Source organism: Patagioenas fasciata, chromosome 1, assembly GCF_037038585.1.
Source record: "Patagioenas fasciata isolate bPatFas1 chromosome 1, bPatFas1.hap1, whole genome shotgun sequence".
NCBI lineage: Eukaryota > Metazoa > Chordata > Aves > Columbiformes > Columbidae > Patagioenas > Patagioenas fasciata.
Window position 1 is genome coordinate 142,927,306 of NC_092520.1, and position 18,200 is coordinate 142,945,505.

Sequence of the window (18,200 nt, forward strand, 5' to 3'; positions counted from 1 at the left end):
ACTGAGGAAAAATAATTAGGGTCAGCAAGAGTATTAGAATAGCAAGAGTATTTTTATTTTAGCCTATCCCCAATTTCTGTGAATATCTACTGAAGACAAAAGGATGATTTTAAACAGCATTTATATCACAGATGATTAACCAAATACTACCTAAACCTATGTACACTCCATATTTATTTACAGTTCTGAATTGATCCCATATATCCTCTTACATATATATATCTAGAATGCTCCTTCATACCAATTTTCTTGTACTACAGTCATTTTACATATTTCACAGGAATACATTTCAAGCACAAGCAAAAATACTTGCAACATCAGTTCTGCCTACAAACAAAAATCCTTGAGTGGATGAGGCCTGTTCGTATGAAAACAATGTATTTAACACTATTATGCAAGACAAACAGTCTTGTATAGAAAAAGAAAAATCTTTAAATTCAAGATTGAATAATTGCTCGTCCGTGATATTTATCTTCTGTAAACATTTTAAGTACCTCTATTTCACTGATGTCATCCAGTGATCCAAACAGGAGTTTTATTTTCAAGTCCTGCACCTTGCATTCAAGAAGCATATTGTGTCGTCTTAATCTTTTCTCTTCCAGAGAGGTTTCTATAGCTGTAGCTTCTTTTTGTAATTTTGTAGCTTCCCTACATACACAAAAGGCACAAAATTATTAAAGAGCAGCAGCATTGCCAATAATATCCACGGTGACATAGCACGATCGACGTTAGCAATCACAAAGAGGGCTTTTTGCTCTCTAAACCTCATCAAACATAAAGGAAAATGGTACTTAACTTCTTCCATCCCCTTCATTCTCCTGAATTACTCAAGAGGGAGCTGGGAACCACACACTGTTGTAGCACACAAGCTAACACTGCTGTTCTGTAGTAACTCTTAACTCTATCGCAAGGTAAATGACAGTAGCATGGACATAGTTTCAATACATTGTGAGTTCACACTACAGCATGTTCAAATATCCATGTTTCCTAACTACAACTAAACTCTGCGCAGCTCAGCTGAACATGTTATGGAGATTTGATCCTTTTAAAATTTAAACAAATATGCCTTGATTCTTTGCAACAAATTCCTTTGATAGCATCAACTTGCTAAGTAAGACAGTCTTATATTGTTAAAATTACACACTACAAAATCAGTTACTAGGCATACCATGTCTGAGTTTATACACAATTCCACAATTCCACTGTGCCAGTATGCTGGGTTTTTTAAAAGCACAAAGATGACTCTTGATTAAGAGACATTAAATACATCAATAATAAACAAGCATAAGAAAACTTAAGTCTAAACGGTCCCCAAAGCAAGTGATTTAAAAAGACAGTAAGGACAAAATAGTGACCTAAAATTAATATCCAACACTTGAAAAGCCTAGAGAAAATGAGAACACTGGAATCAGAAAAATAAAAATCTCATTAACTGAACCAACCATACAACTCAAGTAAAAATACGGAACTACTAGCAAGCAAACAGAAAACAGAACAAAAGAAGTTCAGACATCTGATTACTATTCTAAATATTATCACATAAATCATTTTCCCAGAAGTACAATTAGTGATTACCTGTTAAGGGCCAACATTGTCTTTCTTAACTCTTCAACTTCCTTCTGGGTTTTTATAACCTCAGATTTATGAACATTTAATCTATCTTTAAGATGTTCCTGCTCCTTCGCAAGTTCATTCACTTTCTTTAAAAACTTCTCCTCATCCTGCATAGAAATATTTACATTTTTAACCTTTCACCAAAAAGCTTGATATGGAACCTTTATTATGCAGAAAGAAAGAGTTTAAATTAGTTACAATATGTTCAAATGGGTTAGACCACAAAATCTGAAAGGCACTGGGAAAACAGTCTCACACGTATGAAGATCCAGTTGTTTTGTATACATAGACACAGGCAACTTGACAAAATCTTGACAAAAGTCAAGATTTGTGACTGTACCAGACTAAACTATAAAAAGCCATCAAATAAGGCAGGGACCCCAGGACACCCACAATCTGTAGGTTACTCCCTTCCCCTCAATTAGTCCCTTAACTCTGGGCAAAAAGATCCCATCTGCTGTAAATCGTAATTAGCAACAGCTAACATAACCCGAAATCCTTTAAAACTACAGTTCATTAAAAATAAATCCTGAAGCAATCCACAGGGAACAAGCAATCTGTGGATGTATTCTACACGAGTCTTTCCCATATAACCCACACCCATGCTAAATTGCTAGAAATGAGGTGCTAGAATATAGTAAACTTGATGCGATGTGCATGAGGACACGGTCCTTAAGAGACTAAAATTACAGCAACTTAATCAAGACTTACTGCTGTTTCAGTATCAGAACAAAGTACCTTCCGAACTTCATACACACAATTCTTCTCCAGGACAAAAATATCTGAATTTACTCAGAGTCATATTTCAGAAGAATTATGCACACTGACATGAAGTCAGACATGGTTTTGTGCATGACTGAGAAAGGGTCTATTGTTTTTCCTCAGTATCAGAAATATGTGTCTTCTAATGCTAAAATACAGACTTCAAATAATGCATGTGGGGTTTTTTGCCCACTTTGGGACAGTTTTATATTTCATTTATGTTTTTTGTTCACAGCACTATTACATCTTTTCTCCTTCACTTTCCAGTGCACAAGCACTGTTTATTTAACATGCAACATTAACACACACACACAAAATACTTTATTCATAAAGAACACTATGAAGGAGGAACCCATAAGTATTACTTAAGTAAAAATCTAAATTAGTTTTCATACAATTATTTTAAGCCTGTTAGTGTCTGTGAAGCACCTTAAAAATGCTAAGCACCAAAGTTGTTTACTATTACTCATAAAATTTTCTGAAGCATCTCAGCCACAAGCTACTAGTTTTATCTGTATTCATATGCTGCCTCTTCATATAAACTAAACATAGTGTAACATTGTACATATGGTGATCCCAAATTTTATCTTTAGTAAGTTTATTTTTAATAATTAATAAGTACCATAATATGATAGGTTATTCCAAGGTTAAAATAACGATATGCAACTACACTGATTTAACATTTACAAAATCAACATTGAATTAAGCCCTAGAATTACTACTCATAGTCAACTAGATTTATTCAGAATTATAATTCAATCCTTTCTTTCCTCTCAGCCCCAAATATATACATACATATATAAATATATTTTAGTTACCTTCTGTAGCCCAATAATCTCAGCTTCATCTTTACGAATGGTCTCCCTCAACTTGCTAACTGCATTTGTTAATTTTTGTAGATGATCACGATTATATTCCAGCTGAAAGTTTAGTCGTGTCTTCTGATTTTCAAACTCCAGTCTAGGCAAAGTACAGTATTTCAAACCAATACTTACAAAGCAGGCTAGTAACTGTAATTTACGTTATTACAAGTTACATTTTCATTTTGACTATTCAGATAGCATTTTTATATCTTCTACTTGAACACAAAAATTTGCATACATTTGGATAATCAATTCCACTACACCACATCCAGTGAATACGCTGGAAGTTACAAAAATACAGCAATAATAGTTCAAAAAAATACAATATATAGTATGGCCATATTCAATACAGAAAGTAACACTGGAAGTTCAAGTATCTCAGTATAAATGATATACCTGTAAATGATGCAGATATGAGCCACGCAAAAGCTACATTGATGCTGTGTATTTATCCAACACCAGTGCTCCCTGCTCAGCCTCTCTAAGCCTCAGTCAGTGGGCGTGTATGTTTATCTGAATATTAATATAAGGAACCTGTCTCAGTTGGGAGATGACAATTAAGAAGCATGAGACCAGAGCTTTTGAAGGCATATTCAGCCTTGCTTATCATCTCTCAACTGAGACCTGTTATTTGTTTATAGGGGTACAATGGCAGAAACTTTTTCACATGCTGCTCTGAGAAAGGACTGAAGTAAAACTGAACAGTTCTTTACAGGATGGCCTCCTCTCAGCTGTTACTGTCTGCCTCTGAGGTTCCCAAATTGTTTACTACTAGTGCTGCATCTGTTGTCCCAGCAAAAGGATTGGCACACCACCAGCTCCAGGCTCTTTAGACCAGGGCAAGAAGGCACCGTAGCACAGGGTTACAGGACTAATGGTGGCAAGTTAGGGAACAAGCAAGGCCAGGGCTGGATATGCACTGTAGGATAAGGCCATGCAAAAATGTCCTCTTTTCATTGTCCTGTTACTAACTTCTTACATTTCAGATCTTGCAAACATGAATAAATGATCATATCACTTCAGTCAGCAGGTGCTTTAACTGCAACTGAATGCACTGCACTACTACCTCACTGCAGTGCTAGCCAAAAACATACATCTGGACCAGTTTCTGAAAACCATTCTGAGGATCTCTTAGCAGCTGAAGATATCTAAAAAGAAAATGGAGTTCAGTGCTAGCGATTACACTAGCCTTGTAGAAAAGGTGTATTATCTATAAATAAGGTCAGCAAATGCACAAACTATCATCTGCCTGAAAATGCCTGTAGTACAAGGAGACATTTTAATATTCTTGTTCTTTAGGATATAAATTTGTGGTCCTGTGACATGGACCTGTTTGAAGGGAATACCAGTTGAGGTTGCCCGTGAGAAAGTTAAGATCCTGTTTTCCTTAACAGCACGTTCCTATACCAAATCAGTGCATCGTACACACAGCGCCTTCATGTCATCCTCAATTTGTGACAGAGCCATTTTTCAATGCAGATTTTAGAAAACTATTCTTTATTTTTCTACACTAGTGCTACTAAAATACTAAATTTTACCTTTCACATTTCTAGCAAAATGTCAATAACTTTCCAATAAACCCAAACAATAGCAGTGCAACTGCTAAATAATCTTTGCAGTGATATTATAACCTTTTACAGTCTTCTAGGTTTTTGTGGTCTTTCCTGTGATGAAGTTACTAATTTACGAATGTGCCCAATCTAATACAAACCACTTTTTTACATTTTAATTACAAATACCACCTTCTCTTATCAATCTCCTCTTGTTGTCTGACATGTTCTTGTTCATACACACGAATATTTTCTATACCAATTTCTTCACAGAATTCCTGGAAAACAGCATCTTCAGCCTTCGAATAAAGAGAAATAGAGCAAAAAAATGTTTATACTCTTTTGGTACTTACAGAAGTAAAACATTTAGACAACTTAATGCTATGGGCTGGATTTTCAAGGTACTTTAAGAAACAGCAAACTGAACTACTGAGGAATAATTGGTATTTGATATTTTCAAATAACACTTTCAATACAAATGTCAGATACAAGGTGTATGATGTGCAAAAGGTAACTCTAAGCTCTTCTTGACAGCACCTGTTCATTCCAAAAACAATCTAAGTCATCACAATGTCACCAAGACCCCTGGTTTCATCTGTGCTTCCCAGTCAGCTGAAGAAGACAAAGCTGAATAGTACGCAGGACACTAATCAGATACACCAGGTTTCTTGGGTATCATTCAGTTCTTCATTAATATTTGTGTGTCACTTGGAAAGATTATAATGACTATGTTCAATTTATACCAAAGCCACAGCACAGAATCTCTCATTTCCTAATTGTAAGTATATACTAACAAAATCTTCATATCTCATTTCCTAATTATACATACATATGAACAAAAGCTTCAGTCAAAACCAGTCCTAAAATCTTAACGCAAAATCTAAGCAAATAGTAGATATAGTCTCTATGGCATGACTGAGCAAAGAAATAGCAACAGCCTAAAGCATTTAAAACAAAACCCAATGGACTGAACAAAATTTTAAGTGAACTTTACAGGTCAAAGCCCAGTACTGTTTATATTTTTTCAGTATGCAGGTTTGTTTAACCAGGTATCAAATACGACATCAAATCACTATTCAAGTAGCAGTATTCTTTGGAAACTGATGACCAGCCTCCTTTTTTTCTTTTTCTTTTTTTTTTTTTTTTTTTCGTAGAACAAGCGAAAGAAAAGTTCCCTGTATTTGGAATTCTTACAGCCTAACATCAATTACTTTCTCCTCAGTAGTTGCAGATGACTTCTGCACTCCCTCATACCTGTACCACAAGCAAGACAGAGAACATGCAACAGTTCTGGCTGCACAAAGATGTAGGCATCCAGAAAGAAAGTTACAGTCCAGCCATGCAGTCACATTGCATAATTATCTCTCCACAAACAGAGATGATCTTGTAACTACAGTTTCTTACAAGTAAAATGGATGTTAGAATCTGAAAAAGAATAAGCTGAGACTTATCAAATCCTACTCTGAGGCTGAGGGTAGCATTTTTCTGTGATTTGATATACAGTAGAAGTCCACACTGAGATCTCCAAAGCTGTGCACTTCGAGGGACTGTCCCTGCTTAATACTACAAAGAGTAAATAGTACTTATTAGCAGAGCAGGAAAAGGTGGAAGAAAACCAACCCATCTTCTTCAAACTCAAAAATTTTCTCCTACAACAAATGACATTACAGTGTATATATTAAGCAAAGCTTCATATAATATTCAAGAAGTAGATGTATTTCATTGGTTCAGTTTCTGTTTGGCACATAGAAGTAACAGAATTTTGATTTTAAGGAAACTGATTTGCAAAGCTGTGACACATATATATTAGCATTCAAGTGCATTTCTGTTCGGTTACCTTGGTAAGAAAGTAAAGAATGTGGGAAGATTGCTGCAGTTAACTTACATCCCTTGTTAATAAAGTAGTTCACAAAGTTAAATGTTGTCCACATTCCAAAAGTCAGCAGGAACAGAAAGAAGTTTCTGCAGTTCAACAGCCTAAGCTGTTATATATGACTATGACAGAAGGCATTACCTCATTAATTTTTTTCTGAAATTCTTCAATTTTTTCTTTTCTTTGTGCTACTCCTTCATTCAGCATATCATGCTGAGACTCAATATTTACCAGTTCACTTTCCAGTTTTGATTTTTCCTACATAGAAAGTAAAAAGATGGTAATTTTTCTTAAAAGGACAGTCAACCTTCTAGAAATTCAGAGACAGTTCTGTTCCAGATTAACTGTATTTTTCTGATTAAAAACATTAAATACTATGGTCTCAAATGCCACTTACCCACTAGAATTGCAAAGATGCATGCAATGATTAGAGTTGTAATGAGTAGAAAAGTAAATGACAGAAGTATAATTTACAGTGCATTTTGACTTATGGACTTCTGAAGGTTACTAAATGACAAATCAAGCCTACCAGAAATTAAATTTAAAACCTAAAATAGAAAAAGCCTCATGTAAATTACTTTGTAACCTTTATTTTTAAATATATTTTGCTAATTTGTCAGTCATAATTGCTGCTAGGTAAAACTTAAACTGAATTAAAAAAACTACGTAAGGAAGTAGTATTTACTTCACCAGTAATTACAGCCTAGGTAAAAAAAATACAATTATTAAACATGAAAATTATAAAGGTTTAGTACTATACCGTGTAGAGATTAGCGAGATGTTTCTTTTTAATAAGCTCCAATTCAGTTTGTGAATATTTAAGGCGCATCTGAATTCCATGGCACTGAGCATACAACTGCTTCAAGTCAGTCTCCTTTCGTTTGATCTTCATTAAGTCCTAGAAAAATATCACAATGGGAGAAAAAGCATTTAAAGTAAAATATTACTTATTTGGAAATGACTAATTTTTCAGGTTCATGCACTACATACAGCTAGCTTCATTGACATAGGCTCCACTCAAGGTACATGCTGACAGCATTGGTAGTATTCAACGTAACAGATTTATTAAAAGAAAACACATGCTTGCAAATTCCGAAATTCCTACCATATCCCTCCTCCAAAATAACTAGAGGTATGACAAATGATTTTACACTGACATGTTTTGGTCTGTACAAATATTTTAATGTTAACGGAATGTATCGTCTTTTCCACCAAAAGTCTTCATGTACTTGAAACTACAGCTGAATTTCCTTGAAGGCACTTGTATCAACAGCATTGTCCTGGTTCTTTGCTTCTGTGATAAGTGAACCAACCCATCAGCTAAGGACAGAGACCCACAGTTGATTATTATTAACTGGAAGAGGATAAACAGCTATTATGTCCTGTCTGCATCTTCTAAATGTTTTGAAAATCACCTTTTTAGAAAATCATCTTCCCATAGCTGAATTAAATTAGATCTGACATTCAACCCTTTATGCCTTTTGCAGTTAAGTGCTTTTTAAGAGACGTACCTTTAACTCATGAATCAAACTATCTCTTCTTTCTTTCATTTTATTCATCTCTTTCTCATCCCAACATCTAGCTTTAACTCTTAAATCACTGGATCCTCCAGAAATCACTCCAGATTTCAAAAATAATGTTCCATCAAGAGCCACTGTCTAGAAGAAAAAAAAAACAACTTAAAGCTAAATAAATCTGAACACAAAGCAGCCAAAACATCCCATGAACAAGTGCACCAGCATATGGTAGTTAAATAAGCAACAACCACATTTTAACTGGACTCCAGGTCGTGTTTGCTTTTTTTTTTTTTTTTTTCCTGTTCCAAACCTGCTAAAATAAGATACACGAAGCCACAAAAAACATCTTCTGTTTCTTGGCACTAGTCACATTTTGGTGTTATTGCAACTGATCAGAAAAGGAAGTGAAATGATATAATTTCCTTGTATTTAGGAAATATTATGAGACGTTTGTGAATACACTGGCAAAGAAGAAGGCAACTAGCTCTGTAGAGCAAACCAAGCAATGGCATAATGAAGTGAAGGAAAACAGCTCATTTATAAACAAATAGTATAAAATTTTGTAAAGAAAGTGGGTGTTTTTCTGATTTAACTGGGTTCCAAATAAACACAATTTCATACTCACCTTCAACATGAAGCTGTTTTAATCAAGATTTTAAAAAGTTTACTAAGTGCATAAAAAGGCTCTGTGGACTATTGACAACAATAGAGATATGGATAAGGAAAAAGAACTGCAGGAAGAGACAGAGAGAAGCTTCCAGTCCTCACCACAGTCTACATCTACAACTGAAGTGGTTCTGTCAGATATTTTAAATAATTTTTGAAAGCATTTCTTCATAGAAAAGCTAGAAAGATAAAGTATTTTTAAACCAGACTGTTTCACAGGAAACCACTTATACATCCTACCATACAGAGCAAAGTATGACCATGTGAAATATCTGAGGGTTTATTTATGTGGGAATAGACTAGAGAGTGTAATACCACTGTATTTATCTGCAATACTTCATAGGATGTTTATAGAAGATTTATTTAAATGGCATGAAATACATAAGTGCAACAAAAAAACATATGAAACAAAATTCAGCTTACTTTCAACCTCACTGGTCCATCAAATGCTATTTGTTTTGCTTCTTTAACTGTTTCACAGACCAGGCCATTCCCGCTCACAAACTGAATCACTTTTTTCAGTGGAGCAAATGGAGTCTGTACAACATCCACCAACATTTTAGCTCCTTTTATCTCTCTCAACTTTTCGTTGATTGGTCTAACCTGTAAAGCAAACAAACGATGTTTAGAATTCTGGTTGTAATAACAATGCATGTACAAATATGGGTAGTCTGGGGACAGGACATACAAATCAATGGAATGGGGGTCTCAGTCGCCACAAGACTAGGAACAAATCTGGTTTTCATATTCTGCATATACTATAGTCCTTAAATCTTTATAACCTATTTCACTGTGTATGAAATACAAGTACACTAGTGCATGTAGCATGGGGAATAAACAAGATGAGTTAAAGATCTGTGTGCATTTGTAGGGCTGCAATCTTCTTGGGATCATGGAGACACAGTGGGATGGTTCCTACAATTGGAGTGCTGCAGCGGAGGGGTAAGGGCTCTTCAGGAATGACAAGCTGGGAAGACGAGGAGGTGGAGTTGCCCTGTACCTGAGGCAACAGCTGGAATGCATGGAGTCCTGCTTGGGGAAGGATGATGAATCAACTTGGAGTTCATGGGTAAGGACTGAAGAAAGAACACGTAAAGTTAACATTTTAGTGAGTGTTTGCTACAGGCTGTCTGACTAGGAAGAAGAAGTGGATGAGGTCTTCTACAGACAACTATAAGTAGTATCACATTCAGAGGCCCTGGTCCTCACAGGGGACTGAAACCACCCTGATATTTGCTACATGGGCAACACAGCATGGCATAAGAAATCCAAGCGGTTCCTGGAAAGCATTCATGACAACTTCCTCCATCAAGTGAAGCCAATGAGGAGAGGGCCTCTGCTGGACCTCGTACTCACTAGCAATGAGAGGCTTGCTGGGGATGGGAAGGTCAAATGCAGCCCTAGTTGCAGTGAGCATGAGATAGGAGATTTCAGGGTCCTGAGAGGAGGGAGCAGAACAAAAGGCAAGCTCACAACCCTGGACTTCACGAGAACAGACTCTGGCCTCTTCAAACATCTGCTTGGTAGAGTCCCATGGGATAAGGTCCCAGAGTGAAGAGGGGCTCAAGAATGCTGATTAATATTCAAGGACCACCTCCTCTAGCCTTAGGAGCTAAAATACCAATGAGCAGGAAGGCAGGCAAAAATACCAGGAGGCCTACATGGGTAAACAAGGAGCTCCTGGCAAAACTCAAACACAAAAAAGGAAGTATACTGAAGGTAGAAGCAGGGACAGGTAACCTCAGAGGAATATAGAGGCACTGTTCAAGCATGCAGATATGGGGTTAGGAAAGTGAAAGCCAAACTGGCATTGAATCTGGCAAGTGATGTCAAAGAAATGACTTCCGTAACTACATAGGTGATAAAAGGAAGACTAGGAGAAATGTGGGCCTGCTGCTGAATGAGGCAGGGGACCTGGTGACACAGGATATAGCAGAGACTGGGGTACTGAATTCCTTCTTCACCTCAGTCTTTACTAGAGAGACTAGCCTCCAGGAGTGTCAGGTTCCAAAGACTGGGGGAAAGTCTGCAACAAAGACGACATACCCTTGATGGAAGGGGAACAGGTCAGGGAATGCTTAAGTGAACTGGACACACATAAATGCACAGGCTCTGATGCAGCCACCAGTGGTGAGGGAGCTGGCTGATGTAATTGCAAGGCCACTCTGAATAATCTTTGAATAATCACAGCAGCTGAAGGAGGTGCCTAATGACTGGAGAAAAACAAGTGGCATTCCTGTAATCAAAATGGGGCAAGAAAGGGGACCCAGGGAACTACAAGACAGTCAGCCTCACCCTGATCCCTGAGAACGTGATGGAAACCATTTCTAGGCACACGAATGACACGAAAGTCTTGAAGGAAGAGTCAGCATAGATTCACCAAGTCAACCATATCTGAGCAAAGAGCCTTCTACAAGAAAATGACTAGCCTGGTAGATGAGAGCAGTGTATAGTGTCTACCTAGACTTCAGCAAGTCAACACTGTCTCCCATGAGATCTTCATAGAGAAGCTGATGAAATACAGGCAAAATGAACAGTGAGGTGGACTAAAAACTGGCTGAACAGACATACCCACAGAGTGGCGACTGCTGGCATGAAGTCCAGTTGGAGGCCAGTAACTAGCCATGTCAGTACTGGGATCAATCCTATTTAACATCTTCATTAATTATCTGGATGATGGGGCAGAGTGTACCCTCAGCAAGTTTTAGCAATGACATAAAACTGGGAGGAATTGTTCGTATGCCACATGGCCATGTTGCCTTCCAGAGGGACCTCAGCAGGCTGGAGAGAAATGGGACAACCTCATGAAGTTCACCTCATAAGTGCTTTGACTTTACACTTAAGCCTATTTTAGTTAAGCTTCAATGAGCCAATATCAAGATTTACAAGTATATTAACTTGCTGGTGACAGGATAAAGAAAAAAATGTACTTACATCAAGGTAATCCAAAGCAAGAAAAGTTTCAGGTTCAGCTCGTTCTTGTTTTAGGAATCGAATGCAATCTTTTGCTGTTTTTTCAGTGGCAACAACAATAGCAGTCATGTATCTGCTGAATACCTTCGTAACAGCAAGCTGGTACTTTTTATGAATAGGATGACACAGGTCAAGTAGTCTTCCAAACTGAAGATAAAAATAGAGAATATAGCAATATGTTACTTCAGATACAAAATAATATTTCTGCATAGAATAAACTTAAGTAGTAGGAGGAAAATGTGTCACATATCTACCAGCTGCACTCTCTTACAATGGCTATAGATCAGAAAAAACAGAAATTGTAGCAGTCATCAATCCAAACAGCAAAGTACACCTCCAAAATCTGAAGGTATTTTTCCCTGAGGTTGCAGTTATATATCTCTATGTTTTACCCACAATGTATAGCATCAACTTCTAGAAGTATGATAGTTTGACAACAGCAAAGTTAGCTAACAATAAGAAAGTATATAGCACACAGTAAGGTCTTTGAATGACAGTAAGGTCTTGAATAAATAGAACTGTTAACTGGAAAATGGTAGCAAGAAAAGCAGTATTCCAGTTTTAACCCCCAAAAGTAGTATCTGCTTGCTTCAGTAGCATGAAAAGAATAAAAAACATTTTTCTTGTACTACACAGTCCAAATAATCAAGTCTGTTTTGCCATATATTGAAATAATACCTCCACAGATAAAACTAATTAGTTCTTTGCTGTACACACTCCCTCAAGTTCTTTTGTTCCATTTTCGTAATTGTAGGTACAGATGACCTATTCTTGAATTATTAAAGCTAGTAATGTAAATTCTGAACATTATAACCTGTAAATTTATGCAAGAACAATTTTTCTGCTTGTTAACATATAGCTACTGATCTCCTATTGCATATCTACAGGTTTCACTTTATCAAATTTAAACAAATGAGAACAGGAAGACAACTGGTAAGAGCTGTGTGTGACAGGTCACCCACAGTATTATCTCATGAATTATATATTTGAGATAGTTGCCAGTAGATCAAATGCCCACTACGATCTACTTTCCTACCCTTCTCTTGACAAATGCTCTCCCTTTTCTGAAAAACAGTAGAAGTAAGGAAAACACCCAAGAGCACGAAGGTCTTTATTTAGTTTTCTGGTTCTCTCACACAAGTAATCTACTTGGATGTTTCTATCTGCAGCATAGACACACAATGTTTCAGACATGCAAAACCATACAGAGGATCTATATACCATATACAGACACAGGCATTTAAGTCCAGATGGAATGCCAGATTTCTGTGAAAACAACTGAATCGGTAAAAATAGTAATCTTGCCAATCAAAACTGCCAAAGTAGGAATGCTGTTTTGAAAATTAAACTGTAAAAAATCAGCTGCAAAATTAACTTTGATCAGACAAATCCACGAAAATGCACACGTCACTCATACAGTGGCAAGCATATTGCTGCATGGCTATTCCAGTACCTGTAATGCTCACCAACCATTACAAGAATGTTTTAACAGAAGAACAAAAGCTTTAAAATGGATGTAAGAATTAAACATTTAGAAGCAGTATGCCATTTTATGCCAATGAAATCCAGAAGACCGATACCAAGATTTCCTCCAGTTCTGCCTGAGTACTTAGTAGACTACCAGAAGATGAAATGTGTCACAATCTTTTCATCCCAAGACTTTAGCTTTGATTGTGTTCAGTAATCTGGAACTGGTACACCAGAGTATAAGGAGCAGCTCAGAAGGAACTTTGTTACCTCATATGCTGGTATCAGGAAAATTATTGCAGGAACAAGGGTAGCTGAAGCAGACAGTATTAAGACTTTCTGTAATGGGATAATTTATTTAACCGATTTGACTTATCTAGTTTTCATTTGTTAGAAGCCATCACACCTGTAAGTACTCTTATGTTTTCAGCTCCTGAAGGAAAACAACAGAACATCCTGAACACCAGCGCTCCCCTAAGCCAACAAGCTATCACCAATATGATCCACTTCTTTTCAACTAGGGATTCTTTTACAAAGAGTGAGCAAAGAAAGATATACCAATCATATTTTTGATTTTTAACACCTTGTTAATATGGATGAAAAAATTCTGAAGAAAAAGCTGAAAAGCAAATTTCTTATTTTTTAATAATTCATTTTAATGTTTCTCAAGAAAACAACAGGATCAGACACTTGCCAGATTCTGAGGATGTTCTGCAAAAGATGAAGAAACCAAGAACAACAGAAAACATTTCATTTTTTATGTTCATATGGCAGCACTCAGAATCAGAAATAAGTCACCTCCTAAACATTAAAAAAAAAAAAGAAGATTCCCAGGATGTACATCTCAACTGATTACGTACATTCAAAACAGACTGATCATACTGAGACATACTCAGAGATCAACTATTCAGCTGATTAGATTTGTTAAAAAGTTTTATTTGGAATGGTTTCCAATGTTCAGGTAAATATTTTTAAGTGTCAATAAAAAGGTGTACATATGCCTCATAAAACCATCAATGATGTCTGCTGACAATTCCGGATCAATACACAGAACACTTAATGACTTTAGTAAAGAGTAATTTAAGTAAAATATGGTAACTGATTAGCAAAGACAGACCATCTCCTAACAGAAAAAAATCTCATGCATGTATAAAAACTGTCCTTTGGAAGAAGCATTCTTTCTGGAATAAATGGTCTCACAGCTAAACTTCCCATTCGTTTGTTCAAAATAAGTCCTGTTTGAGGACAGAAGAAAACAAAAAGTAAATAAATCAAACACCACAAAAATCATACAAGAGATAAAAATTATTCCTTGATCTAAGTAGTAATCTATTTCTGGAAACTGTGAAAAATAATGACAGTATATGCTACTATTCTTACGGTAATACTACTGCACCAAGTACACTCAAGCAAGCATAAAGTTTAAAATAACATTCAAGACAGTTCAAATTACTCTAGCTGCTTACTCAGTCTCAGGCATAGCTCTTAACCCTTAATCCTAAAATAAGGCATTTAAATGAGGTCATTCAGTTACCACAGAATCCGGATATAGTCTTTTCAGACTTTCCAGGATCTCTGCTTTCATTTGCTGACGCCTTCCTTCATGGTAATCAATTTTGGCATTCTGCAGTTCACCAACTATTTTATTCAATTCTTCATTCACTTCAGCCATTCGTTTTGTTGCATTTTCAACTTCCTTAGTTAGCACTTCCTCTTGCTGTTTTTTCTCTGCTAACGACTCACTTTAAGTGCAAGCAAAAATAGGAAAGCACTTTACCATTTTGTTTATACAAGATTTAGCTTATAAAATTAAAGTCATTCCATGGCTGCAGACTCCGAAAATCATTAAAGAATAAGTATCTATAAGAAGCTGCTTCTTATACCACCTGTATTCTACAGCATAAGCTATTTTTAAGGTTTCTAAATCGAGTTCAAGAGAGATTTTGCCTGTGTAACATGCAACCATTCTGTTTTATTGTCCATCAGGGAAAGGGCTGATATTTTAAAACTAAGACAGACTGAGAATTCTCATGCAAAATTATGACTCGCTTTACACACTTACCAAAGTCACTAAGGCTCTACCATAGCTACTTAATTAAAATAATTTAGCATCACACCAATCACAACGGGAGAACTTTGTTCAATACACAGCACTAAGCCAAAGCACACATTACAGATGCATAAGGTTAAGTTGGGAAAAAAAACATCTCTGGAGATCACCTACTCTGAGCTCCTGCAAAAAACACAGGCTAATGTCAAAGTTCGTTCAGGTTGCTCAGAGAAGGGCTTTCACACTTTATTTCATAAAGAGTAAAAATAAGGTAGAAGGCAAGGCCCAGGAAGCAGGAACTGAACTGCGCTCCTTATACCCAATGTAAATTTTAAGTGTTCCCTAGAGCAGCACAACTACAGAACTGCCCTGTTCTCTCACCCAGAATTTGTACACTAATAGACCCATACCCTACCTGTACTGACATAATTTGCAAACCTACGAGAAGTTAGAAGCAATTATAAAACTGGTTTCAAACAAAATACAGATGAGTCATCGTACTTCCTACTCTATTTTGACAGCTAAAGTAACTGAAATATTAATTAGAATTAGTAAGATTCCTAATTCTTATAAAGATTTGATGAAGAATTAGAAATAATTAGAAACCTATTATGTTAATTTGAGAACATAATACATAAGAAATCCAAGTAGCTTTTAATATTTTAAACATACGTGCACATCTTGGCATATTCTTCCAACTTCTCTATTCGTTTTTTATGCTCTTCTATCTGTTCCACAGTCCGTTTTATGTTTTCCTATGCAATCACAAATACAATGCTTTAAAAATGAAACAGAGAAAAATGACAGTTTTATAGCAAGATATAAAGTTCCTAATTCAGAACAAGTACTGAGACAGATCTTTCCTGCCTTGTTGGTATTCAATGTTGAAGTAGTTGCATCTTTTTTTCAATAGTAAATGCCAAATTGCACTATGAATAATAATGGAAATTACTTTATCAAGGCCCTTAGTGGATTTTTAATGTTCAGCTACAGTTCAAAAAAAGTCTCTTGAGCTTAAAGAATCGTGACACCATGAAATAAAACAACTTTAAACATAGTATTAATAAGTTATAGGTGTTAAAAAAAAGGTGCTTTTCTTGGTCCAAGACTGGTATCAGCTTTCCCAACCTGACAAAAAAGCATTGTACTAAAAACAAAACAAACAGTGAAACAAGTACTTTCAATTACTTAGACTGAATAAAAATACATGAACTAAGCGAAATGAAAGAAAAAAAAAAAATAGTGTTACCTACACTTTTTATTAAGCCTTAATTTAACTTCTGAAATCCTTGTCACCTTTTGAATAGTTCTAGGGATGAAGAGTACACAATCTCTCTGCGCACCTGCTTCAACGTTTGACTGCCCGTGAGATGAAATAGTTTATCTAATAGATATTTAGAATTTTATGCATTTTAGGTTGAGGCTGTTGTCTCCCATCCTATCACTGTGCACCTCTAGAAAGTGTGTGACTTTTTCTTCTTCACACCCTCCCATGAGGTAACCACAGACAACAATAAGGTCTCCCCTTCACCTCTCCTTCTCCAGGCTGAACAGATCCAGTTGTCTCAGCCTCTCCTCATAAGCCAGGTGCTCCAGCCCCAGCCAGGTTGGTGACTCTGTGCCAAACTCCAGGATGCCAGTACCTTTCTTATACCGGGAAGCCCAGAACTCGTCAGAGCATGCTAGATGTAGTGAATTGTGAGGTGTGATCATCAAATTTCAGTAGTACAGATAAGTAATGCCAACTCTGAATGGTCAGACAGACATTTTACGAAAACTCAACTATCCCTTATTTTTTTCTCAACAGTACAACAGGACTTGCAGAGTTTATTTTGCTTCTAGATACTAACTAGGTTTTCCTGGTAACTGGTACTTCAAAAAGAAGCAGTAGTATTGTTTCAAGAGCAAACGGATGTACAAGTATTAATTTAGATATCATGGCAAGGATGACCTCACATCCTCATAGCTAAACAGTAAAATACAGGCTTTTCCATGCAAGCACGTTTATATGTGCAAGAATGAGGTGTTAGGAACTCCAGAAGTGGTAAAGTCTCATCTGATGGATTTTTAAGTTTTCCAAACACAGGCCCCTCCAAACCTTGACTCCGTAACTAAATGCTGAAGAAATGCAAGTTGCCTTATCTAACTTCTTAGTAGGTGGCAAACATGCAAGTTAGCATAGTTTAAAAAAACTAAAAAAAAAAAAAAAAAAAAAAGAAAAAAAAATGTAAAAAGGGCAAGGTTTCTGGCAAAAGACTTTGTCAGCTGAGCTTCTGACCTTTTTACTTCTATCAGAAGCATCATAGAAGTATCATGTGAAGTTGAACAATCAGCTGGGAACTGTTTTTTCTAAAAGAGAACATCGGGTATGGTGACCAAGTCATAGTGAAAAATATCAGCATATTATTACTACATATTGGGATCTGCAATGATAGAAGAAATCAGAAACAATACGACAGCAATGAACTGTATTCACACTAAACACCTTGCCTCTGAAGTGCAAAAGAAGAGTGGACACCAAGGAGGTTTTTCCAACTACAGCACACTAATACACAACATTGAAATTAAAAACCTCTCAGCAACAAGGCAGCTGCGACCAAAATGAACCTTTAAAAGGTATGAGTAACATACAGATATACAAGAGCAGCAGGACATCTCAGAAAGAAAAACTACACTTACAAAAACAGGAACCGATTATAGTCAAGCGTATGTTCTCAGTAACTGTCAAATATTAGAGCCAAAGCTTTCAAAATCAAGTTCTCAGCATGGACCCACACAACCATTCCCTGAATAAATTTAGAAGCCATTTTGCTAAACTTGTTGCAATATGAAACACCGCAGGTGTCCGTTCAGTTATCTCCTTTG

General features: G+C 36.3%; 1 protein-coding gene across 1 annotated transcript in view; it reads right to left on the minus strand.

Moving 5' to 3' along the window:
• Positions 1-18,200, minus strand: part of SMC1B (structural maintenance of chromosomes 1B) — a 37,657-nt gene that overhangs the window by 12,675 nt on the left and 6,782 nt on the right. The window contains exons 8-18 of the mRNA XM_065843889.2: positions 16,008-16,090; positions 14,820-15,027; positions 11,780-11,965; positions 9,269-9,448; positions 8,174-8,320; positions 7,423-7,560; positions 6,804-6,920; positions 4,982-5,088; positions 3,195-3,336; positions 1,576-1,721; positions 495-648 (exon numbers count right to left, since the gene is read on the minus strand). Of these exons, the coding sequence (XP_065699961.2) occupies positions 495-648; positions 1,576-1,721; positions 3,195-3,336; positions 4,982-5,088; positions 6,804-6,920; positions 7,423-7,560; positions 8,174-8,320; positions 9,269-9,448; positions 11,780-11,965; positions 14,820-15,027; positions 16,008-16,090 (1,608 nt within the window). The remainder of the gene's footprint in view (positions 1-494; positions 649-1,575; positions 1,722-3,194; positions 3,337-4,981; positions 5,089-6,803; positions 6,921-7,422; positions 7,561-8,173; positions 8,321-9,268; positions 9,449-11,779; positions 11,966-14,819; positions 15,028-16,007; positions 16,091-18,200) is intronic.